This window comes from Manduca sexta, chromosome 11, assembly GCF_014839805.1.
Source record: "Manduca sexta isolate Smith_Timp_Sample1 chromosome 11, JHU_Msex_v1.0, whole genome shotgun sequence".
In the NCBI taxonomy this organism is placed as follows: Eukaryota; Metazoa; Arthropoda; class Insecta; order Lepidoptera; family Sphingidae; genus Manduca; species Manduca sexta.
In genome coordinates this window covers 2904088-2929945 of record NC_051125.1, presented here as the reverse complement: position 1 = coordinate 2929945, position 25858 = coordinate 2904088, and the positions used below count along the sequence as shown (strand labels likewise).

Here is a 25858-nt window from a genome sequence, read left to right as displayed (position 1 = left end):
AAATAATATTTCGTAAATGTATTATTTGAATATAATAAATGACAGTAAATCATGTACCTAGAAAATATTTGTTAATTTTTTTTAATAATTATAAATGTGGTTATGAATGCTTTTTTTTCATTGGTCTGGCGTACTTCTAATTACATTTTCAATTATTTTTTAAATTTAATTAATAGGTATTCAGTGGTGTTATTGTTAAGAAATAAGAAACAATTGTTCACAATATTTTTAATTTCGGTATGATTTATTACTTACGTTATTCATTTTAATTTAAAGTGTTCTAGCTTGTGTTCAACAGCCATAAATATGTTTTCCACTGTGCAGGGATTTTCTGAAAAATATACATTATTTTATATAAATTACTATTTTATGACGTTTTTATTATGATTGGAATGGTGAATTGTGCCCAGTAAAGTTAATGGGAAGCGACATGGGACATTTATGGCTTAAAAAATTGTTAAACCTGTTCCTACCCTTGAGTGAAGAGAAAAAGCGTGATCTTATTTTATTTTAGAATAACTACATACTATTACTGCTGTTATAAATTCAAATGACTTCATAAGAGAAACAAAATTATTATTCAATAACGGCAAAGCAATAAAATTAAGCAGAAGTATGGTAATGACAATTGAAAATTTTATCAAAAAACACGACAGCTGAAATAACCGTAAAAAATTACTGAAACCATTTGAATGTGTAAAAAGTATTTTAAAAATATTTACTTTGTGAGTTTTTTTTATATTCGTGGCCATTAGCTTTCGTATAATAATTTTTAGAATCTAGCATAATATCAAACCAGTTTGTAATGTTAAGTCTATTCTGGCTTAAAACTGAGGATTGAGATTTGCAATACAGGAAGACAACAGGGAAATTTATTTTTTGTTTTTTTTTATTGAAATTGAAAAAAAAATCGCTTTTCGAATTTAAATCTTCTTTGAAGCTGAGTGAAAAGATGTAACAGAAATTCAGAGGTACATTGAACTAGCCATAGAATTCAATTTGTTGCTGCCATTTGATTAAGTAAAGAATCAGATGCTATTTAGTGAAGGTCTGGATACGTTACCAATATCAATCCATTTGTCTTCATATCCTGCGTCCAGCCGAGCGGAACTTACTGCTTCTCTTAGACCGTGAGTGATTAAAGTCGCTAGGCAGAGGGCGGGCTCACCGGTAGCTGAAACACATATATTTTAAAGTTTCGTGCTATAATAGGAACCGTTATAGCCTATAGCATTGATTCCCAAAGTGGTCCAGGTGGACCGGTACCTGGGTCCACGGTAGACTTGACGGAGGTCTACGTTGGCGTGAAAAAATGAGGCCCACACTTAGGAAAGGTCCACGAAAATGCATCTGGTTTGGTAGTAAAGTACTAAAATTTTGGCATGAATTCACCTATCAATGTAGGCAGATAATATTGATAGGGGTTGTAAGAGGCACGACGACCCTAAAATAGCCCCCCGCGATGACTGGGCGGTAATTGAATGCACTTTCTCTGCAAAACCTAAAAAAACCGTTTCAATTTTTTTTTTATTTGGGTACCTCTAGTCTATAGGAGCAATTCGTTCGCATATTTTGTGATGTCACAAGGGAATTTGAACCTAGGATATTGCCCTTTGATCTAGAATCATAAAATCTAGCAAGAAGCGATGTCTCACAGTACTCAAGGAAAAAATTCTGCATAACGGGTACAGGTTTTTACGGAACCTTTGGTGTGCAAGTACGACCCAGACTTTTTGGGTTTTTTTATATAACATAGTTTCTCTTAGGTTAGGTATTAGTAGATAATATACTTTTGAGAATAAATTTACAGCAATTAGCGGCGATAGCCTAGATGGGAATGGAACTGCCAAGATGAATGTTCGTAGGTTCAAAACCTATGGGCACGCACTTCTGACTTTTCTAAAGTAATTTTTTCGTTCTTTGTACATTTTTACTAACTTTAAGGACGAAGGAAAACATTGTGACGAAACCTGAGGAGTTCTGTATAATTTTTTTAGGGTATGTGATGTCTACCAATTCGCACTAGGTCAGTGTGGTGGACTAAGGCTTAATCTCTCTGAGTAGAAGAGGCCAGTGGCAAGCAGTGGGATAATATAATACAGGGCTGCTATTATTATATGAAAAATGTAACCATATACTTGAACAAGACACAAATTAAAATATCCTAAACATAAAGTAATAACGTCAGATATTTATACGTAGTAGGTACTCCGCAGGTACCGCGGCTCGACATTCCAGCTCAGCGATTCGCGTAGAAATTGTTCTAGCATACAAAGGCAATTAACTTATCTATTTAAGCCTTACGTAACTTTAATCTTTTTAAAGGCGACTAAAGTTTGCTTTTTCGATCGTCAAATATTTTTTTAAACATATGTTATGACAGTTTTATTGATCCGATGTAATTTATTATTTTGTGAGTTTAGATCTACCCTAAGGTAACTATCGCAACACAGCCATGTTTTGTTTCAAATCCAAAATATAGACGAACCTCACAGAGTATAATCAATAGTAACATACTAACGGAATGAAACATTTTTGTTAACAACCAGAGATAATAAAGAGATAATAAAAGCCTGTAGTGTTGTTTGTATATCATAACCAGATTATCTACTTTCAATTTAAACTTAATAAAAGAATATAATCATGCTTCTACGTATAATGAAACTATGTTTATGTAATATTTGTAAGCCTTTGTAATCAAACCATTATTCACGAGCGAAATGAAATTATGAAAAAGATCAGATGCGAAGATAAGCGAAAGCAATATACTCTAATATAGTAAAAGTTCCTTCAAAGCTAAGTTCTTATAAGGCTAGCATAATTCTTGTTTTCCTTTTATAACGTATATTAAATTTCGTAAATAAAAAAGAAATTGAATAAATTTTGATATTATGTTATCCTTTGACATTGGCACTGAACAGGTAAATTCATGAAAATGTTCAAGTAAAGTTATTAGGAATAACGGGATAAATTAATGTAGAAAATGTATATAAACCATGTCTTTTAAGTGTTTATCAAATGTATTATTCAAGTATAGGATGATAGCCTAGTTGGGATGGAACAGGAGATAAAGGTCCTTATTTAAACCAAAGGCAACTCTGACTTTTCGAACTGTATATTATTTGTAAATTTTTTGTTTTAACGTTGAAGGAATGATTGTGAGTACTAAGAATTATCCAAAAAAATTGAGGTATGTGAAGTCTACCAACCCGCATTGGGTCAGCATGGTGGACTAAGGAATAAAGCCTTTCATTAGTAGAGGAGGCCCGTGCCCAGCAGAGGGACAGTATACAATACAGGGTCGATTTTATTATTATCATTCAAGTATCATAGTTATTAGATACCTATAATTTCTTTTGCTGAGATGTAGTTGCCAAATCTTTCGTTTGAAAAACATTAAAGCCAATGAAATTCTTATAATATCAATAGATCTCGATTTTCTCACCCATTTTATTATATAATTCGCAGAACCTGATAGTTTATATAATATTCGAATAACGTTATTTGGAATACATTTTCTTCCGAGATCATACTCTGAACCCAAATATTTGAATATTAAGATGGTTGTTCATGTGCATTAAAAAAGAAGGAAGTTGGTCGATCCTAATTACCTTTCGATTGCAATACTCCAAATTCGTTCCTAGCATTCCTTAAGAAGTAAATTCTCATGTCTGCTGGGATGTCTTTTATTCCAGGAGGTTTGTACGTCCAGGTGCGATCAGTAAGGAGTCTTCCTGTGGTGTCGTCGAATAGTAATTTTTCTGATGTCCAATAGCCTAAACCCATGACGAATGCACCTTCAATCTAAGGGTATCAAGAGTTATTATAATGTTAAAAAATAGGAGCCTTGGTTGCATCTACTGCACGTGCTGATTACAACTTCGGAGACAAAGGCGCCATGAATTTATATTTTGTTAACAAATACAGATTTACTTTTATCTAGTGGTAAATAATAAAAATAATATTTATATAAAGGCTGATTACCTGTGCGATATCAATTTCTGGACTCAAACTCCTTCCAGTGTCTTCCAAAATATCAACTCTTCTAATATCATGATTTCCTGTTAAGATATCAACTTCGACTTCCAAAATACCTACGGCATAAACGTCATATGGTTTAACATGGCCTTGAGCATTTGAAAACAATCCTGTTGCTTGAAGATCAACGCCTGAAGCAAATGCTTTGGTGACAAGTTCTTCCCAAGACGGATTGTCCATTTTCTCCTTTATAGGAGCAAGTCTTTTGTTAAGTTCTTCGCAGGCTTTCATGGTTGCAAAAGCCACGCATTCACTACCAATGCTACCTCCTGTCACTGAACCGTTAGGAGAAGTGAAACTTGTGCTCGGTTTGACACTTATTTTATCAATAGGTATTCCGAGGACATAGGCGCAAACTTGAGCAACTTTTGTATTGATTCCTTGCCCCATTTCAATGCCTCCATGTATAATGATGACTGTACCATCACCATGATAGATAGAAACAATTGAATTAAAGTTTCCCATATGAAATATATCAACTGTTAGAGGAATTAATTTTATAGCTCGTTTTCTCCATCGATTTTTAGCATTAAATTCTTGTATTTCTTTCTTTCGTGTATCAAAATCAGCGTCTTTTTTTAATTGCTCGATCATATCGGGTATGGGATTGTTTTCTTTAGCCATGTTTGCTAGTCGGACGTCAATGGGATCATTTTTGGTGTAGTAGGCAATCATCTCCATCATGTGTTCTATCATCGCCACGCCTTCAGTCGAGCCTAAAATTTGAAAAAGAAATATATTTTTTTCTATAAATTACATTATAATTGATAATGACAACATCAAGAATTTTTATCTTTTTAGGAAATACTTTTCTGTATTCAGTTTACTTTTAAATCGACTACTAGATCAACGGTATTACACTGTGTTAATCATTTATTAATACTAAGTTGTGAAAAATATAAGGTACAAGAAACAAAAATAGAAGCTACTTCAGCTAAGCTGATTATTTTACTCACAGGGAGCTCTGCACCAAGTGTTAGAGGCAGTATCTGTCAATACACTGTTAGCCTCGATGGACCAACGTTTAAAGTCGTAGCAATTGTGAAAATGTTGTATCGTACGAACGGTCAAAATTTCGTTGTACGAACATCCACCATCTTGATAGAAAGTATTATTTAGATATTGTATTTCGCCTTGTTTATTTACACCAATCTATAAATGCAATTGAGTTAATTTTAAGAGATACATGGATTATCATTAAAAATAATTAGATGTTTGTAGTGTTAGTTTTGTACATTATGTACATTAGTACATGAAAAATTCTCGTGGAACTTACATATATTTTACTATAATTTTCACTTTTGTAACAATTTTCAAGATTTTTAATAAAATTCAGTTTACCTCAAAATTACAATTAGTGGGCACACGTTTTCCTACTGCCGCCATATTTGTTTGTAAAGGCAACACAAATCTGCAAGTTCTTCCCAATAAATGGGCTACTAGAGCCGCAGAACATGCTATTTGTGTGGCCCGAGAGATTTTACTGCCATATGCGCCACCAATTCTTCTAACGATGACGTTTATACTGAAATGATAAGTTGATATTAAAGATATGATGTTTGGTAGTCGTAGTAGATTTGCGAGTTTTATATTTTCTTTTTAATAGTAGATCTAACATTCTATATATATCATACAAAGAATACACGCGTAACTTCGAAATGTCAGAAATGTGTACATTTGGTTTCAAAATTGCGTAAACGTCAGTATCAGAGGCAGATTTAGTTCCAACTAGGCTATCGTGGCTAACATATTATTCAAAATTTGTTACTAAGCTAGAAAAGCAAATAAAAATAAAGTTATAATTGTCCTTTTACCTATTATTAGGAACTTTTAAACAATGTGAAATTGCAACGTTGGTGAGATCCATCCATTGTGTGGCGGAGTAGACATCTAAGCCGTCTTCGGTGGGATTAGCAACACAAGTTTGAGTTTCCATAGTATAGTGATATTGTATTGGCATTTTTAGTTCTCCTTGAATCACAGTTTTAACATCGTGTCCAGTTTCTGCAGGTGTTATTGTTGTATCATGTCTTACTTTTTGACTTTTTTCTGATGATCGTAAGACCTGATCAATATTAACTAAAGGCTTCTTTTTGCTGATTGATTCGTATTTTATTTTAACTAATCTAGCCGCCTTGTTTGCCGTTTTTTCTCTCTCTGCTACTATGATGGCTGCCGGTTGACCATAGTACTTGACTACTTTATCGCATAATATTTCTTCATTTTCAGTAAAAAGTGGTAAAGTGACGGTGATGTATGAGTTTAATCCTGGTATATCTTTAACTGTGTAGAAAGCTACAACACCGGGGAGTTTCTGAAATAAATTACGATGGGTTTTCATTAATATTGTATTACGTTATTATTTGAACCCCGATATGGAGCAGGAAACATTTAAAGTTAAAAAATAATGACTTGATTACTAGATTTAAACTTATTACGAAACAACAGATATGGTAATAATGCCAATAGAAAACAGTTTTTCCTTAATGTTTTTTTATTTTTGATTTACGCTAATTTAGTTTAAGAATTTCACTTACAAAAGCTTCGGTAGTATCAAAGTCACTTATAACACTTCCGGGAATAATATCTGCTGTAACATACGCTCCAAAAACCTCATTCTTCTGAGCAGGCAGGTCATTAGTAAATACAGCTTCTCCACTGCATTGAACCAAAGCTTCCAGCTTAGGTACAGGTTTGTTAAGAGGCCAAACACTTTTATCGGTCTCGAAAGACTGCGTTCCTTGCGAAGTTTTTCGTTTTATCGCTTCTCCTCCCGAACGATATCTAGGATCTATCCTGTCATCAGGAGAGAGACTTAATATAGCCTGAAAATATAAAGGTTTCTTGTTTTTACGTTTTATCGATTTTTTTAGCTGCCTTGGTGTCGTAGTTGTACCGCATGCGCGGTACGAAAACGCTCTGAGGTCCTGCGTTCGAATCACGGGTCGGGCAAAGTGATATTTGGGTTTTTCTGCTCAGTATCAGTCCGGAGTCTGGAATTTACGCCCGATATGACCATAGACTCGCTCGCTCCTATCACATTATGGGACGGAACACACTTGGTGAAATGTGGGTGCTCTGATTGCGCCTCTGCATACCCCTTCGGGGATAAATGCGTGATGTTGTGTGTGTGTGTTTTTTTAGCTTCCACACGGACGTTTTGAACTTGTACTATTGACCAGACTAACGGTCCAAAATGGCGACAAAAATCTATCAATAAAAATACTATGTAACTTTGAAATTCTGCGCGACACCTATGTTTTTGCAGTAACTATGCTGAATACTGTTAATGCAACCGGTGTTGTAGTTTATAAGATTCATGTAGACCACCAAAATATTGTTTTAGAATTTATCCTACCTTATAATACAAGGCCAAAGCGAGCATTTTCCTATAAGCTGCCGATGGTTCTGGAGGCGATTCTACAGGAACTATTTCCTGATGCAATGTCTTCAACGCCAGTTGTAAACTCTCATCAGTATATAGATCCCGACCAGTCAAGACCGCTTCGGTTTTCTCAGCATGAATAAATTTATCTGATATGCTTCCATATACTATTGTAGCTTTGTCTAAGATTTGGGAGTTTTCTTTGAATTTGAATAGGAAGCCAGCGTTGACCACTGCGTGAGCATTTTGGGACCGCGGCATTATCTAAAATGTTAAATAATCTTTGATTATATTTGTCAAACTTGTAGGAAAGTCAACGATAGTTTCAAACATTATTTTGTCTTTACACAATATCTAAAGAGACGAACAGCGATTCCATTACAAGAAGAAAGGAAATATGATATAAGATATGAATGTTACCTTGTAAGTTTTAATTTGACAGCAGTTTGATAACGGCGGAAGCATAACGTTCAGTATTAGTTTCCCTTTCATGTTTGTTTTGAGATATTCTGGTAGTGTTACAGTTATGTGTTTATTGACGCCTTCAGCTGTGAGTAAAGTATAAAAAGTGTAATAGAAACGGAAAGAAAGCCAAATGAATTAATAAATGATTACGTCCTGAGGTAATAATTATTAAAAAAAAATAAACGACAAATTGAAAACCTCATTTTTTTAAGTCGGTAAAAAATAAACAAAATATATGATTGTTTTATTTGCTAAAATCGCATTTTTTTCGCATTTGTTCTCTTCGAATTTTGTACTTATTGTTTGCTTGGACTTTGTACTAACTGTTTGTTGTTGCATAAGGTTTGATTTGAAATATTATATTTGCCATTATGATTAGTGTAGTCAATATCGGATATTGGAATAAAAAAATATATTAATTTATTTATTTAAACACTCTTACCAATAGTCAACATGGCTCCAACAATTTCGAATAACAAAAAAACATCCGATTGAAATTCATTGTTGAAATGTTTTAAGAATAAATTCCCGCCAATCGTCCCGATCTGTTATGGAAAAATATACGTATGTTACTAATAATACTAGTAATAAAATAATTAATTCGTTGAATTCGTCCCTGAGGGAGTTACAATGAAACTGATGGACTTCGTGTATTTGTTGTTTATAGCTATAGGGTCAGATTCGAGGAAGATACAACGTGGGACAAGTAGTAATTGGTCCTTTAACAAATTCTGCGAAAACATGAAACATTATTTTGGGTTTGAAGAGGTTGATGGAAGACAATTATCAGTATTTTATTTATTTATTTAGGACTGTATTAGTGGCTTAGTTGTATTACAGTACGATCGCTGCGCCGCGCCGGGGCCTTAGGTTCGATGCCCGTGGGTCAGGCAATATGATATTGGCTTTTCCTAGTCAGGGCTCTGAAATTTGTGGCCGGTATAACAAAAGGTTCCCTTCTATCACGGATAGAATACACACGGCGGAAAGGAACACTGGAACACCAGTTGTGCCTTAGCCCACATCTTCGGGGATAAAAGTCGTGAGTGTCTGTGTGTTATTTAAGATACAATAGAGAATACAAACAATGTGATGCATCATTATAACCAGAGTAAGTAATTACCAGATTGCACAAACTATAATCATTAATTTGCTGGTAGTAGGATATATTTCATATCCGTCCGGATAGCGACCACCGTACACAAGGTATTAAAACCCGCCACAGTGTCCCACGTAACTGTGTCGCGTTTCGGAATCAGCCTTTGTATATCCGGTTCCAACAGGCCGGCATAACTGTGTGTCATTCCATTGGACCCCACTCCATTTACCATCAGCTGCAGTGGGGCACTTTGTTGTGTCCTTATCGGCCACATGAAGTCTACTGCTGAACAAAAGCCTTCAAGATTTCCACACAGACCTATCATAAGCGGGATAATGTATCCCTAAAACATTGACGTATTTGCCTTACATTTCGTACTGGAATGTGAGCCACCAGATCCATGTGGTCATAAAACTGTTTTAGATAGGCAAACTCCTCCTTGTCATGGGATAGTTTTAGGAACAAATCCATCATTTCGGATAAAGGCATTCCGGCTCCGAGAATAAGATTTACGTCTATATTAAATCCTTTTAATTCTGATACGTTAAAGATGTCAATCACGTGAGGTGGGTATTCAGTAACGTGGTATACTCCTGTAATATTAAATATTTTTGGTCTTTGTTATTCATTGATGAGTATTGGGTTGTAATTTATATTTACACGCGGCAATAGCCTAGTTGGGTGTGGAATGGACTGCCGAGACGAATATCCGCGGGCTCAAATCCCAAAGGCGACTCTGATTTTGCTGGACACGGGCCTTCTACTACTGAGAAGAATAAGGCCTTAGTCCACCACGTTAGCCTAGTGCGGATAGACTTCATACACGCTTAAAATTCCTATAGAGAACTAATCAGGTATGCAGGTTTCTTCTCGATTTTTTTCTTCGTCGTTAAAACAAAAGATTTTAGAAAAATCAGAGTTGTGTGCCCTTTGGTTTTGAAACTGCGGGCATTCATTCCGGCAGTCCGTTCTACAACTAACTAGGCAATCGCCGCTTTAGTTTATCATTTAGATATAATTAGAAAGTTCATTGAATTACCTCGACCTAACTTACCTTGTCCAGTATTACCAGCTATCAATTTATATTCACCACTATTCATAGCTTTAAAAACGTCATCCAAACTAAAGGCTTTGTACCACTTATGAGTGCCACAATCAACCACAATCATCTCATTTTTAGTTACTATCGTAAATCCTTCGGCTATATTTAAATCTTCGTCTTTGTGACATTTCTTAGGACATTTAGCAGCGCATTTAATTCCACAACTTTTGATCGTAGAAATATCTTCTAGATCGCCAAGTCTATCTAGAAGTGCCTTATCAGCGTCTTTCGCAAAGGTCTTGAAGGCATCTGCGATTGGTCTGTATCCAGTACACCGGCACATGTTGCCGGCGAAAGAATTCTCTATTTGACTCGTAGTTAGATCCTTGTTTGCTTCTGTGAGACTGCAAATAAAATTGAAACTTAGACAAAGTAATAGAGGGTTCCAAATGCAAATTGGTTTAATTTTAAGTATTTTTCTATAATGGTATCGTACCCCAATACCGAATTCCGATTGTAATCGATTTCGCTCATTTATGGAAATGCTTGCTATTCTTAAAATACATTATAAACCATCCGCTACTCTGTATTCTACTGTAGGCGTAACCTCTTCTAGATGTCACATCGGCCTATTTTCTTTTTTCTAAATGAATCAAACTTACCTATACATATTCATGACCCATCCAGGAGTGCAGTAGCCGCACTGGGTGCCGTTGAAACTGGCCAGTCTTCGCTGTATGTCATGGTAGCCTGTCATTTTGTTTCCGATGCCCTCGACCGTGATAACTTCCCAACCATGACAGGATAACACGGAAACTAAACACTGGAATAACGTTATGTGGAGTGAACAATAATTGTTAAAATAATGATGAGAGTAATGAACATATTATGAGACAAAGTCCGCTGCCACGTCTAAAGCTATAAATTTAAAATTTATCAGACGGATTTCCTTGAAATTTGGTTTGGTGGTAGATAAAGAGCCTGGGAAGGACATAGGCAACTTTTTATGCCAGAAAAATATATAGTGACACTTTAATACTTTAAATACTCTTACATGCATGCGAAGCTTCGAGCAAAAGATAGCATGTTAATGAGGATTCTAGAATACGAAGAAACATTTTCCTGGTGTTGGCGGAGGCACAGTGCCTTCAGATAATTTTAGTAATATATCTTTTATTCGCTTAAAATTAATCTGCATCCTTTGAAGAGTTTTAAAACCATATCTTACAATTAAGCTCTAGGTATAAGTTTTTAATACATAATTTATCAGTGTTTTTTATAGTGACACAATTTTCTACATAGAAATTAATTACATAATTTTTATTTCCGACTTTCTTTCGAATATATTTGACATACTTCATAGGCTCTTGATAGGGATATGTTTCCTTGCATTAATTTTTTCTGCTTTAAGTCAATCATAAATTTAAAACTGCTCTGGCCGTAAGCTTCCCAATATTTATAGGTATATTAGGTTTTTTTTTTAACAACTCACGCAATTTGTAAAGCAAAATAATGTAACGCACAACGTACTTTATGACCACAGCAGTAAAAAAAATGCAAGTAATCATTATCAGTGCGTAAGCTTTGAAAAAAATGATTAAACAAGATAAATAGTTATAAGAACGTAAAAACCATAAGCGGCTTTAATAGATTGAAATATTGTTGTAGTCGCAAAAAAATATAATACAGTCTTAACACTTATAAAAGTTTTTTTATAAATGACGAGGTAGTCTAATATTAACAACTCTTTGCATTGGGCCTCAAGTATAGATTTTTTCTTACCACTCTTGAAAGGACATAAAGAAGTTGCTTCTTCTAAACACGATGGCGAGGCAATTCTTACTCGCGTTAACCCACGACACTTGAATCTAAAAACTTGCCGCAAGAAATTTGCTCGGTCAGATTAAGTCGTACATTATACGAATTTTTTTTTTGTACTCTACTGACGCACAAAGATAATCGTGATACGTTAAACCCGCCTTACTCTGTACTTTATTTAATGCCGGGATATTCCGAAATGTATTCTTTTTGATTCAATTTTAAATTACTATTTTGTCAAAACGATCTTTTTTTTTATTCTACTGACCCACAAAATGATAATCGCGATATGTTAAACCAAGTCTGTACCTTTATAAGGTTAGGATATTCTTAAATATTCTCTTTTTAGTTTAATTCGAAATCAGTATTTTGTTAAAAAAAATACATGTTCTAGTCACGTATAAATAATAAACATTTTTAATTATTCGCTAAGCGGCGATAGCCTAGTTGGGTGTGGAACGGACTGCCATGACGAATGTCCGCAGGTTCAAATCCCAAGGGCACACACCTCTGACTTTTCTAAAATCATGTGTGTATTCTTTGTAAATTATCAGTCGCTTTAACGGTGAAGGAAAACATCGTGAGGAAACCTGCACATCTGAAAAGTTCTCTATAGGAATTTCGAAGGTATGTGAAGTCTACCAAACTGCACTTGGCCAGCGTGGTGGACTAAGGCCTTATCCCTCTCAATAGTAGAGTAGGCCCGTGCCCAGCAGTGGGACAGTATATAATAAAGGGCTGATATTATTTAATTATTCTATTGCCCAAAACACTATACTTAAAACATTTCGATCATAAATAATTACTAAAAAGAAAAAAATTGGACGGTTTTCTAATAAAATGCCACTTTAATTGTTAATTCCGTGCATTTTATTAAGTTCACATTATTTTAATTTGCAATCAACACTATCAAATAAGGAACATTTGGAAGTTTGAAATTTTCAATAAGACCTAAAACTGATTTAAAGAATTTATTCCTAAATCTTTGCATATTACCGCCCGTAACTTGTACGCCGTAAATGTATGAAACGAATGTTCAAGGCCGTATGCTTGGAGGATGGCCTTAATACCTTCCTCCTACTATCGACAGCGGAGAAGCCATTATTCAAACGGAAAGCCTACTAGAGGAAACAAAGAAGTTTCACCCCTCTTGAGGTGATAAGCCAGTAGAGGCGTCAAAGTGAATTGCTCAGCGTCAAACCGCGCAGTCGCACCATTATTTACAAATTTTCAAAATGAACATCGCGAAGATAGTAAACAAAGCAGCGTCGCAGCTGAATTATTTATAACATGTAATGGCTTTGCGAATTTATAATGTTTATCCGAATAACAACGAACTGTGAGGAAGCATGTCGCTACCCTTTTAACTATGGTGGCATTAAAAAATCTATTTGATATTGATCGTACATCACTAAGTCGGCTTATTAATGTTCGTTAAAGGTAAAGGTAAAAAATAATGTTAATACAATCCTACCTGCGTAGTTACGGATACCTATATTTTTACTTCCAGACTAAAGTAAAATTTAAAGTATGAGTATATATATTATGTTTAGTCTAATTTAGACAACTTATCAATGATCATATATTTATTTTTTGCCCGGCGCTCTACCTGCTTTAAAGTTTATTCTGGAATATATATTTGCCTGGGATAAAAAAGTAGCTAGCAGCACTTGACAATAATGTAGCTTCCTATTAGTGAAAAAAACCTGAGATTAGCACGTTCAAAGAAACAAAATCTTCAGCTTTATATATAAGTAAGTAGGTATAGATCAGTTCCATAAACAAATTAAACATTAACTAAATAAACCCTTAATTATAGAATGCCTTGGGTGTTAAGTCCGTCACTATATAGTTTTGAATAAGCATAAATAAATGAACAATATTATTCTTACTGAGTTAACGGCGAATGTCTTCATCTCATGGCTGGGTGGCAGTGCAGCCCTGATGGTAACGATGCAGGCGCCACACCCTCCTTCGTGGCACATAGCTTTAGTCCCTCGAAGATGGGCTACATTACGTATGTACTCGTTTAGGGTCACATCTGGTCCGTATATCCCGTCCACTGCAATACAAGCATCATAGTCAACAATCAAATCAAATATTTTGTAGGAAAGCAGTAATTAATCCGAGAATATGTATTAATAGATGTACTGATGCATCGTCAAAAGGCTCGCATGGGTCACTATTATTTTCAGAGGACTGTAACAGGTCAATACAAATACAACAGGTCAATAGCTCTTTCAATAAATAAATAGATATTTGTAAATATTTACAACATTGGAAAATACGAGATTATATTAAACAACTAATGTAGAAAGCAGTCATTTTATTGCCATTTATTTGGTAGCATAGATTAGAGAGTAACTTTTGTATTTGGTCGTCTTATACATTTACGGGACGAGTAGCATTTATTCAGAAGTTGTAGACCCGCCCAAAGATCAATCTTATCTCTCAGTTCCGGGGGGCAGTACCCTGCAAGATTTAATTAAATCATTGCATAATTAGCAGGCCGCCATAATTGTACCGACCGCCAGTAGATACTTTCGTCTGAGGTCGGTTGACATTTTCCTTGAGCCTTACTTCACTTACCAGTTAAGTCACATTGCCAAGTCTACAATCTATGTATAAACTATTTTGTGTATTGGTCCACAAAATATTATATACATAGATAAAATTTTGTGGACCAATGGTGGGGAACACACCACCATTTGATACCCAGACAATTTGGAGACTTCATTTAATTAATAGCTCAAACTACTTAACCATTTAAATTTACATCTATAAATAGCAATAAATATTATCAATGCTTGAAAGGCAAACATATCTAAGCGACGAATTTCCCGAAAATGAATAATATAAATATTTTGAATCGCCATTTTTTTCTGCGTCATTTGATCTAGGTTTTATAGGTCTAGAACAATTTTAATATCATTAGACTATATTTTTATAAAATAAAATTTGGATTGTTATGAATTTTCATATTCAATTCAAAACTTTAAGCACTCTACTCAAAAATTTACTGATTGTCGCTTAGACATAATTGCCTTTAGAGCGTCGCACAGTGGATCGAAAAGGCAATTTTAGTGACTTAGGAAATAATTTTGTGTTTTTCAATTTTTTTTCCGCTAATCGCTAGATATTATTAGCGCTTACAATATTCATTCTTAGTCATTTTTTGATAAACCTTATAGTTTCGGCTAAAAAAAATATTTCATGTTTTTAATGTATGGAACGCACTATAAAAACCTACATTTCTGCGAAATCTTGAAAGGTCTTGCTTTGAAACTAGTTTTTACTTAATCCTAATCGGTTCTACTATACTTCTGCAGTTCGAACGTCTGCTTCGACCTGCCACTTCTCCAGTTATACGAGTTGAAAAAAATGTGAAAATACGTAAATTTGACACAAGATGGTAAAAAAAAATGCTATGGAAATCGCACAATCTGCGAGGTAATGATGAAGAAATGTACCACTATGGATTATCATGGTTGCACGCCTGGATAAAATGCATGGAGTGCCTAGTCCACATATCTTATCGTTTGGAAGTTAAGAAGTGGAGCTGCAGGGGTGACGATAAAGATAAAATCAAGAACAAAAAGTCTGCAATACAATGAGCATTTAAAGAAGAATGCGGTTTATTAATTGATGTAGTAAAGCAAGGAGCAGGCAGTACTAACGACGGTAATATTGCCCGAAGATTTTTTAAAAATAAAGCCATAACAGCGTGTATCTCTGGCATTAATGAGCAACTCATAGAAAATGTTTATGAGATTCTTCAAGCCATTGCATCGGGAGAGTGTGTTGATCATATTCAATTTTCTATATTCTGCAATGAAACCGCAGAACTATATGTTAAATTATATCCTTGGTATTATATGCCGTCCAGTGTACACACATTATTAATGCATGGGGCTGATATAATTAAACATTTTGGGGCCATACCCATTGGGAAGCTGTCAAAAGAAGCCGCAGAAGCACGTAATAAACACTTCCGACATTATAGAGAAAACCATTCCCGGAAAATAAATAGGATAGCGACAAATGAGGACATCTTCCATAATCTTCTTTTGTCGTCTGATCCAAAGATTAGCCCCAAGGCTAGACCCCGCATGACAAAACAAAATGTATTGATACTCTCTCCAAAAGCCAAAGAATTTTATTAAAATAAAACATAAAAAAATGGACCTTCTGCATTTGCCAACAGAACCAGAAGAGCTAGAATTTATTAATGTAGAGAGTAATTTACAAAATAGTAGTGGTAGTGAGTAGATCCCAAGAGCACACACTTCTGATTTTTCTAAAAATTATGTGTGTATTCATTGTGAATTATCGCTTGCTTCAACGGTGAACGAAAACATCGTGAGGAAACCTGCATACCTGAGAAGTTCTCTATAGGAATTTTGAAGATGTGTGAAGTCTACCAACCCGCACTAGGCCAGCGTGGTGGACTAAGGCCTAATCCCTCTCAGTAATAGAGGAGGCCCGTGCCCAGCAGTGGGACAGTATAAATACAGGGCTGATGTGATGTGATGAGTGAGTAGATGGGGATAATCCTTTTTTTAAATTAAATTATTTGTTGTAATTTTCGCCCAAATATAATTATTAGCTGTAATAATCATCAATTTATTATATAATTTTATTTAGTAAGTGTTAAATTTGCCCAAGATAAAAAAAAAACGTTTTGAAAAATATAAAATATTATCAATTTTATCATTTTTTTCAACTCGTATAACTGGAAAAGTGGCAGGTCGATGCAGACGTTCGAAGTGCATAAGTATAGTAAAATAGACCAAAATTCATAAAAAAAGGTTTCAAAGCAAGACCTTTCAGGATTCCGTAGAAATTTAGGTTTTTATAGTGCGTTCCATACATCAAAAAGAAGAAATATTTTTTTTAGCCGAAACTATGAGGATTATCAAAAAATTACTAAGAATTAATATTGTAAGCGTTAATAATATCTAGCGATTAGCGTAAAAAAAAATTGATAAACACAAAATTATTTCCTAAGTCACTAAAATTGCCTTTTCGATCCACTGTGCGTCGTTATGTTTTAACATTACCTGCATACGATTTCCCGTTAATTTTAAACTCAATTGTTGCCATTTTTAGCTTCACCAATTCCACGACAAAAATACAGCAATTAAAAAATCTTTGACATTAAAAAAATATGACAGTCTAATTAATTACGTAGAATCAGAGAATCAAAATTAATCACTTCAAATATCGAATATTATTTTCATTTTGTATTGCACGTGTCTACACCAGAGAGCGTTATAGTAAAATATGAATTCACTAAGTATGTGGTGACTCTACCATGGTACGGTTAAAAAACTTGTGTATAAAGTACCATTACATATAACTACCATAACTTTAAAATTGTTAACATCGGCAATGATACAATACCATCAAAATCCTTGAAAAAAATAGGTGGCAAGAGCCAAGAATTTAACAATTACTGGCAATCAAATCGCACCTTCAAAGACAGAAAAAAATAAAACATATATTTTTAAATATCGAATTCGTGCTGTAGCTTAAAAAAATTTAAAATAGATGGCAGCAATAACACTTTCTTGAAAAATTTTGTTACGCATATTTTGTTTTTAAAGGTGCGTCTTGTATTAATAAATATATAATTGGTAAAGTTTCCGGGTTTTCCTGGAAGGATTCCAATTTTAAAAGACCCAAGTAGGCCACGTGTCTTATCTTGACCACGTGACGGTTTTCGAAAAAGTATTTTACAAATTACTTACACTTTTTATTTTATAATATTCCTTACGATTATCGTTTTGCTGAAAAACTATAATATAATAGAAAATACAATCGGTCACGTGAAATTTGAGTAGTGACGTCATACTTAATAAACAAAATTATAAAACGTACAATGTGAACTCATTTTATACTTTATTATTATAACTGTAAAACAGGCAATTAATTATAAAATTAATCTAAATCAAATTAATACAAATATGTACATATACAAAGTATATAATTTACTCATGTCAGGTATTATAATTAGTTCTGAATTTATTTCTAGATGTATATATAAGCCTTAATAATAATCAAATTACAAAATAATATTTTGGCTTATATTATTCGAATATATTTACATGCGAATAATGTTCAAAACTGTCAAAAACATTTCGAAAATAAAATATGTACAAGGTCTACATGTACCGAGTCTGGGGACAATATAATGTAAGGTTTTATAGAAAATCAATAATGACAGGAAATCCTTTGCTACGTCACGCCTACACCATTGTCGATTAGTTAGGCTACAAATCACAACATAAAAGCTAACTTTTTGTTACACGCCCTAATTTATTAGCCAACAGATGCTCTTTATGGCCTGGCTTCCGACATACATACCTATTCCTCGTTACAAATTCCGGTTTAACAACTTCATCCCTGTCGACCTATCTGGTATTTTGATGCTGTTGAATGACTCACACGAGAGGCAAGCCGCACATCTGATGGTAAGTGATAGGACCGCGTATATTCAGTAGTAACACCATGTATTCAGCCGAATAGCGACCACCGTACACAAGGTGTTAAAACCCGGCATAGTGGCCCACGTAAGTATCGCGTTCCGGGATCAGCCTGTGTATATCAGTATCCCACAGGCATATTTGTATAGACTTGATTTTTTTTATAATCTTTATTTAATGAAAAAGCTTAGAGGCTTTTAATCCACAAGATTATGCCAGCCTCATTGTATTCTAAAACTTATTTAACAGAAAAGGAATCATCGTATGTCCTTTTTAGCTTGCTGACCACACCCAATTCAAAAATATTAACTTTTAAATCCTCTATTAATGTTTTTATGTTTTGTATCGGACACATTATAATTTATATATCATGTAATTGGATGGGTTAATGGATGGAGCTCTTTCCTAAGGGAAGGCTGTAAGAACTGTTTTTGAATCACCGTATCATCTTTTTTACGAGATAAAAATTCTTCACTGTGATACCTTAAAAGTACTAAGTTCAATCTCAGGTTATACAATGTATTTACAAATTACAAAATTAAACCACTCATTACCGTGATCCTCGGACTAAACTATGTTTTGTGGGCAATCATAAACGCTATTTTAATTGTTAATCTATATATATAAAAATGAATTGCTGTTCGTTAGTCTCGCTAAAACTCGAGAACGGCTGAACGGATTTATCTTATCTTGGTCTTAAATTATTCGTGGAGGTCTAGGGAAGGTTTAAAAGGTGAGAAAAATTCAAATAATTGCCGGGAAAATCCTCAAAACAGCAGTTTTCTATTTCCCATACAAACGTTTTCTAACTAATACGTAGAGTCAATTTGAGCTTTATTGCTATTGTATAAAGTTCACTGTTGTCTAAGCAATGTAGGTGTGTTCCTAACATCAAAGCAGTGTGCGTTGGAGCACAGAATATAATAATGTAATGTCGCGTTCTGAAACTCAACAAAAGTGATATCGCGGACCTGACTAAATTGAACAGTCACAAAATGTAATATATCATTAGTTATTTGGTTGGCTTCACGACATTATTTCTTTTGTTTTACTTTAAAATGCATGTTTTCGTTACGGACAATTTTTGAGCTACTTTTGCATATCTATACTTATAATAAATCTGTAGAGAGGTCAATTCTGTACATGAAATATATTTCCAAAATAACTGGGGGTGATTAGGGATCGATACTGATGCCAAAAATGCAATTAGTAAAATTTTTGTCTGTCTGTCTGTATAACCGTTATAGAAACAAAAACTACTCGACGGATTTTAACTTAACTTGGTACAATTATTTTTCATACTCCTGAGCTGGTTATAGTATACTTTTCATCACGCTACAATTAATAGGAGCATAGCAGTGATGGAAAATGTTGGGAAAACGGGAGAAGTTACTCCATTTTTTAAGCTTCCGTCATTTCGTGTGCAACCTTAACCCGGCGAGCATGTGGTGAAAAAATGTAACAAGAAGTATGAGGCAGGGTATGACATACCCCTTAAAAAAATTGGCTATAAAACTTGTTTCTGAAGAAGTATTATACTATTTATTTTTTGGTATAATAAGACAATACCATCATAACGCATTGGAAATAAAACAATCGCGCCATTTTAACAATTTTATTTTTTTACCTCGATGGAAATAAGTCACTTTGAATTTCAAACAAACACTTTCAGTCTCTTAAAAACTAAAAGGAACTAAAGTAAAACCAGTTTTATGATAAAAAAAACTTAATCGTATGATAGAATATGAAATAATTTTCTTTATAAACTAAAAAAAATCACAAAAAAATTTAGGAACATCTTAGGAACTGGAGATAAAATTTGTGCAGTTTTTGCAAAAAAACATTGCCTGCTCCACACTAATAGCCTTTCCTCAGCTTGTTCATGAGTATTTTGTCTTATGATTATTTTTGTTGGGGTAATCTCTACATCTAATAAAATGACCAGGAACATTTTGAGTCGATGAAAGTGATTCGTTGATCTGGGAAGAAATTCTCTGACGTATATAAATCGGAATATATATTTTTGTCATTTCACATCTTCAGGTGTTCGTAAACTAAAGCCAAGCCTAAGTTACGGATGAAATCGGTCCATTTAGTGTCTTTGCCCTGATTTTCACGAAACATAGGACCCCTGGGGGCCCGTGGGCCCCTCTCAGGGGATCCGCAAGTAAAATAAAAGTTAAAAGAAAAACTATAAAGTGCACGCTTTTGCACTCTTGTATATCCAAAAAATAAATACAGAAGTAAACTGCTAGTAAAAACAAATTTAAGAATCCAACTGAACAACATCAACCCAAACATTACGACTTTGGTCGCAAAAAAGGTCACATAAGGTGGCATTAGTGGTCCGCACTAAATAAAAGTTTGCGAAACCCTGTTCTAGTAAGTACATCTTCTATCATAGACCGAAGTTGTTTTTTTTCTATTTTCAACATCCATTTTCTATTAAAATCTACAATTAAACAAAGAAAATAAGTTAAAATAGCAGAAAAAGCAATTTTAGTTTTTGTCACACCAGCTATGAGGCGGGGTATCACGTACCCGAACTCAGTTTGCAAGCGTGTAACTCGAATGCAGGTTGCCGCGACACTGTGATCACCCCACTATTACCTTCCGCAACCCTGTAACTCCAGCTACTCAAAGAGACTATAAGTTTGAAAGTCAGGCACAAAAAATATACACCAGTAATTAACATGGGGGGTATGACATACCCTGCCACACGCTCGCCGGGTTAATGGTTAAAAGTTCCTTCGATTTCACCAGGATCGCATCATCAGACCCTGACCGGACAATCGGACCACCTGCATACCACCATAAATTAAAAAAACATCCCGACAAATTGAGCACCTTCTCCATTTTTGAAACCCGAAATCCACGCGGGCGAAGCTGCGGGCGGAAGCTAGTTTGATAATAAAACTGACATGACGCCAAAATTCGCCAGTTTGATAATAAAACTGACATAACAAAGACAAATTATTATAAACTTATGACATAACAATAATACGTGAGGTAAACAGTAAAACAAAAGTGATATAGCAATGTTGACTATGAGTAAGGTCGTGTATGTTTGTGTGTATTTATTGTATGGTCATGCGCAGCATGTCAACTCTTCTCTCAAAAAAGATAAGCTTGCCTTGAATATCAGTGAAATATAATCGTTGTAAAGTACTTCGAAGGAACTTAGGTTGGTAGGTATTTTCAGCCCAAAAATATTCACTCAAATGCTAGAAGAGCAAACAATTTTTTTTCCGCCATTTTCGTAAATCGATCCTACGCTTTTTCAATCGATCACAAAATGGACTAATCAGAACGAAGTTATTTGACATGATTAAAAATGACTTAAATATTTGGACTGGTTTATTCTTGGAATCAAGATCAAGAAAAATAATGGAGTGGTACCCTAGGGGTGAAAAATGAAGTAAAGGAGACAATGGAAGCGCTGCGAAGATGACATAAGGTAAGAAGCAGGCCCCAAAGATGGAAGTCTCATGGAAGTCTTTAGAGGAGGCCTTTATCGTAGGACAAGCTGTTGCAAAAAAGAAAACGATTGCCCATATTAAGTAAGAGTATTGTCAAAAATAGATAAACAAGTAATAAGTTGTAAAATACCTACTGCGATTAGCAGCAACAGCAATAGTTTATTGCTTATTCTTGGGATCTAATTGGAGATTAATATTAGGATCGGGTAGAAAATGACCAGTAGATAAACTTATAAATAGTGGAGACATTTATTCAAATATTATTGTTGTTTAAAATTATTATAAACTCAATTATAACTTGTAGACAGTTAATATAGGCAAATGAAAACTTAATTGACCAGTTTCGAGTTGCCGAGCGCTAAAATTAGTTCAAAGAGCGTTAATTAGTTTTAATATGTGGGTCCCGTAGCAATTTAATATTTTATTTGGACATCAAATATATCAAAGAGGTGAAGTTTGTAACGATTGGTATAAAGACCAACCTTTACTAAAGATGAATAGATAAAATCTTGTTGTCTCTTGCAGTGTTTTCAGACGTTGACTTTCTCTTCCAAAAAAAAAAAATAAATAATTATAATTTACATAATGATTTCTTATGTTTCCGCTAATGTTAGACATTACCACGTTACCATGAAGACTGCAGTCTTCGAAACGTCGGGAGAAAGTAATAATATAAATAAACACGACAAAATCGGCAAATAGTTTTATTTCAATATTAATTTAGATAAAAAAAATATACTTTCATTCTGTTAAACGTTGTTTCTAGAAAATATAGACTACTTTTGTTCGTGGGTTCGCCCGCAGTTTTTTACATTATAAAAGTCGAAAATGATCACAGTAAGTGTTCCATTCCCGCGAGAAGAGCCAAGAACAAAGCTAATTCACAAAAAGTGATGACCTTGTAAGCATCCTCAAATTGTATACAATGTTTGAAATTGACATTATTACAGCACAATTTACTTTGCACCGTAAGTACTGTTATTACTTGATGTAATGATACCAATTGTCATACAGACCAGATATAACAAATATATGGTTTCCTGGTAGGTAAGATTATTGTCAGAGCATTCAAAATTGAACTTAAACAGCAGTTTTATTAAACTATACTAATATTATAAGAGGAAAAGTTTGTTTGTTGCGTTTTTATGGGTTTGTAGTGGCTATTTTTATTTTTACGGGCCCGCTTAAGTGACCTATCTGCACCTGATGGTAAATGGAGCGGGGTCCAATAAAATGACAACTGACGAGGATAATTACCCCTAGGCAGTCGACACAATTATGCCGGCCTGTTGGAACCGGATATATACAGGCTGATTCCAGAACGTGACACACTTACGTGGGCCACTATAGTGGGTTTTAACACCTTGTGTACGGTGGTCGTTATCTGGACGGATATAGAATATATCCTACCGCCAGCATCTATGGAACTACTGCTACGATTTTCTAAAAATATTTCATTAATAGGAAGATACATTGATCCTGAATGCTATTATCTTCTTTATATACCAATGAAACATCAAACTTAGAAAAACTTTTTGTTAGCGCAGTCAGGGCAAAAGGTAGTTGTTGAAAACCTGATTTTGAATTACTCCCCAGAAATTCCGAGAGTCCGTCTGGATTGGTACCACTGCGATGTCTATTTCTGCCGCCAAGCAACAGTGTGTACTCACTGTCGTGTTCCGGTTTGATATTGTAGCCAGTATAACTACTGGACATAATAAGACTCAACATCCCATATCTCAGAATGGTGAATGCAGTGAAATATCAAACAATACTTTGTAATTCAAGGTGTTGGATGGTGTTTCTGTTTATGGGCGGTCGTATATTTACCATCACGCCAACGGTGAGCTCGTTACTCTTGGGCTTCGAATCGTCCTAGCAGAGTTGCATAGCAGAATAAGTGTGATTAGAAAGTGAAAGTAAACTTGGTTTTGAGTAAAATATCAAATTATATTTCTAATAAATTGCACGTCAGAACACAACCGTAAAACGGTAGCACATAGCGCTTAGTAAAAATAATACATTATAAATCATTCGAAATACAATAATTCGAATACTCTTATGCAGCCAGTTCGCATAATATTATAAAGAGGCTTTGTCTTTGCCTAAGTATGCAACCTCAACAGTTTCGTCATTCAAAGCAAAAAAAAAACATATTCTGGAAATTATGGAAACGGGCGTCTTAAAATCTCACAATATACGACTAATTAGTAGCACGCGATCATTACAATCGCATGTTCCAAGAGCATAAGAGTAATTACTTGGACAAGTTCTTTTATCAAGATTTGTGTAATACCTGGCATTTAACTTGACGTGACTGACTGACAGATAATATGTGCTTATCTTGACACGTTCAGTATAATTCTGGAATCGAGTAATTTGTGAATAAACAAGTCATTACTTGCGACAATGATTCCTGTAATTTGTATTTAATTTTAGTCGTCTGTAAATATTAATTCTTATTAAATTTGATATTTTGCGCCATACGATTTCTCAACATTATATCCTAGAAATTGGATATAATGTTGAGTCGCTAATCGTTAAGCTGGGGGATTCCAGCATCCCATTCAAAGGTTTCTCCCAGTATTGAATGCGGGGACGATACTAATAAAAAATTGTATGCCTGTAATAATGGCAAAAATAAATGACTACGTCGGGGGTCGAACCTGCAACCTCTCGAGTCAAAGCCGATCCATGGTGTTTCATCCAAAAAAAGTAATTTGTGTTATTAAATAATCCTTAAGATTTTGTTTAACTGGATTCAAATCATAATATTTATATTCATATAAATATTTACAGAAAATTTCCATCGTTGACAAAACACAACGAAAAGCGGATGTCGGGAAACTTGCCATTTCATGCGTAAAGATACGCATCAAATTGTCACATAATGAATGTTAGACCACTAACGCTATGGACTCTAGTACTATACTAATAAATTTAATTTATTATTAAACTTAAGCAATCATTAATAGTGTAATCAAAATAACCATTATCGCCTAGTTAGGAACGAAACAGATTGGAGTCGAAGATCCACTGGTTCAAAACCCGAGTCACGCACTTCTGACACTTCGAAAGTACGTTTATATTGTTTAACAATTTCCGTTGGCTTTAACAGTATTTAACATAATCAGTGGTCAAACATATATCATTATTTGTATGTAACGAAATCTGGTGCAGAATAGTTGCTAAAGCGGGTTGAAATGATTAGCCGTGAGTTTTTGTTGACCTTATTTAAGTGAAAGGGTTAATAGTGTTTTAAAAATAGAACGAGGATGTAGTGAAAGGGTTAAAAATAATTTTAAATGGTGTTTGACTATTTGAAGCTGTGTGAGAAGTTTGAAAGCAATAATTGCAAATAAGGGCTATATTTTATTTTAATTGTTCTTGTACGAACCGTAACCCTTTTACAAAAGAAAAATATTTTATTCCATCATCATCATCAACAGGATGTCCACTGTTGAACATGGGCCTCTCTCAAAGATTTCCAGATCAACCTATTAAAAGCGGCTCACATCTAGTTTTATTTATTCAACTATAATATATCATAAACCTATACTCAGAGCCCGGTGTAGGTATACTGCCTTTCTAAGTGTATTGTTTTACTCCCATTGCATTTTATTATTTTTTATTCCAAATCGCATTTTAAAATAAAGTATAGTCATAACTTAATCGTGGAAACAACAATTTTGAAATTTTATGCACATGCTATTTAAATAAAGTATATTTTTATTCAATACAAAGATAACACAAATATAATATGATATGAAAAGAAATAGCAATGCGACCTTAAATGTTATTAGGAAAATTAACAATGCATTTTTTGTCCTAGTAAAGCTGTTTTTTTTCGGATAGTCCTAGAGTACCATATATCTCGGTAATTTAGTCCCCTGAGAAATAATGTAATTTATAATCTTTAACGACTTTTATAAGCAAAGGCTTTTCACGCGGACGAATCCGCGAGCGGTTGCTCCTAAAACTACGGCTAGCTTCTAAAACTACAGCCAGCCCATTATTTTGCTGAGAGGAGCAACTTGACTTTTATTA

The 25858-nt window shown here is 34.3% G+C and overlaps 2 protein-coding genes across 6 annotated transcripts in view; one reads left to right on the top strand and one right to left on the bottom strand.

Annotated features, from left to right (window-relative positions):
- Positions 1 to 25858, top strand: part of LOC115453585 (pancreatic lipase-related protein 3) — a 39450-nt gene that overhangs the window by 6077 nt on the left and 7515 nt on the right. The gene's annotated exons all lie outside the window — the stretch shown is intronic.
- On the bottom strand, positions 220 to 17105 carry LOC115453584 (xanthine dehydrogenase-like). 2 transcript variants are annotated; one of them, XM_037437566.1, is made up of 16 exons: positions 16908 to 17105; positions 13740 to 13909; positions 10692 to 10852; positions 10042 to 10433; positions 9357 to 9580; positions 8331 to 8433; positions 7844 to 7977; positions 7397 to 7687; positions 6576 to 6863; positions 5853 to 6352; positions 5380 to 5563; positions 4995 to 5190; positions 3985 to 4754; positions 3612 to 3804; positions 1064 to 1174; positions 220 to 331 (listed from the first exon to the last, which is right to left on the bottom strand). In XM_037437566.1, the coding sequence occupies exons 1-16, from the start codon at positions 16948 to 16950 to the stop codon at positions 261 to 263; spliced, it is 3831 nt and encodes a 1276-aa protein (XP_037293463.1). In that variant the 5' UTR covers positions 16951 to 17105; the 3' UTR covers positions 220 to 260. The 2 variants fall into 2 exon arrangements, with proteins under 2 accessions (XP_037293463.1, XP_037293464.1); XM_037437567.1 differs by having other exon boundaries at positions 7844 to 7971; positions 16908 to 17104.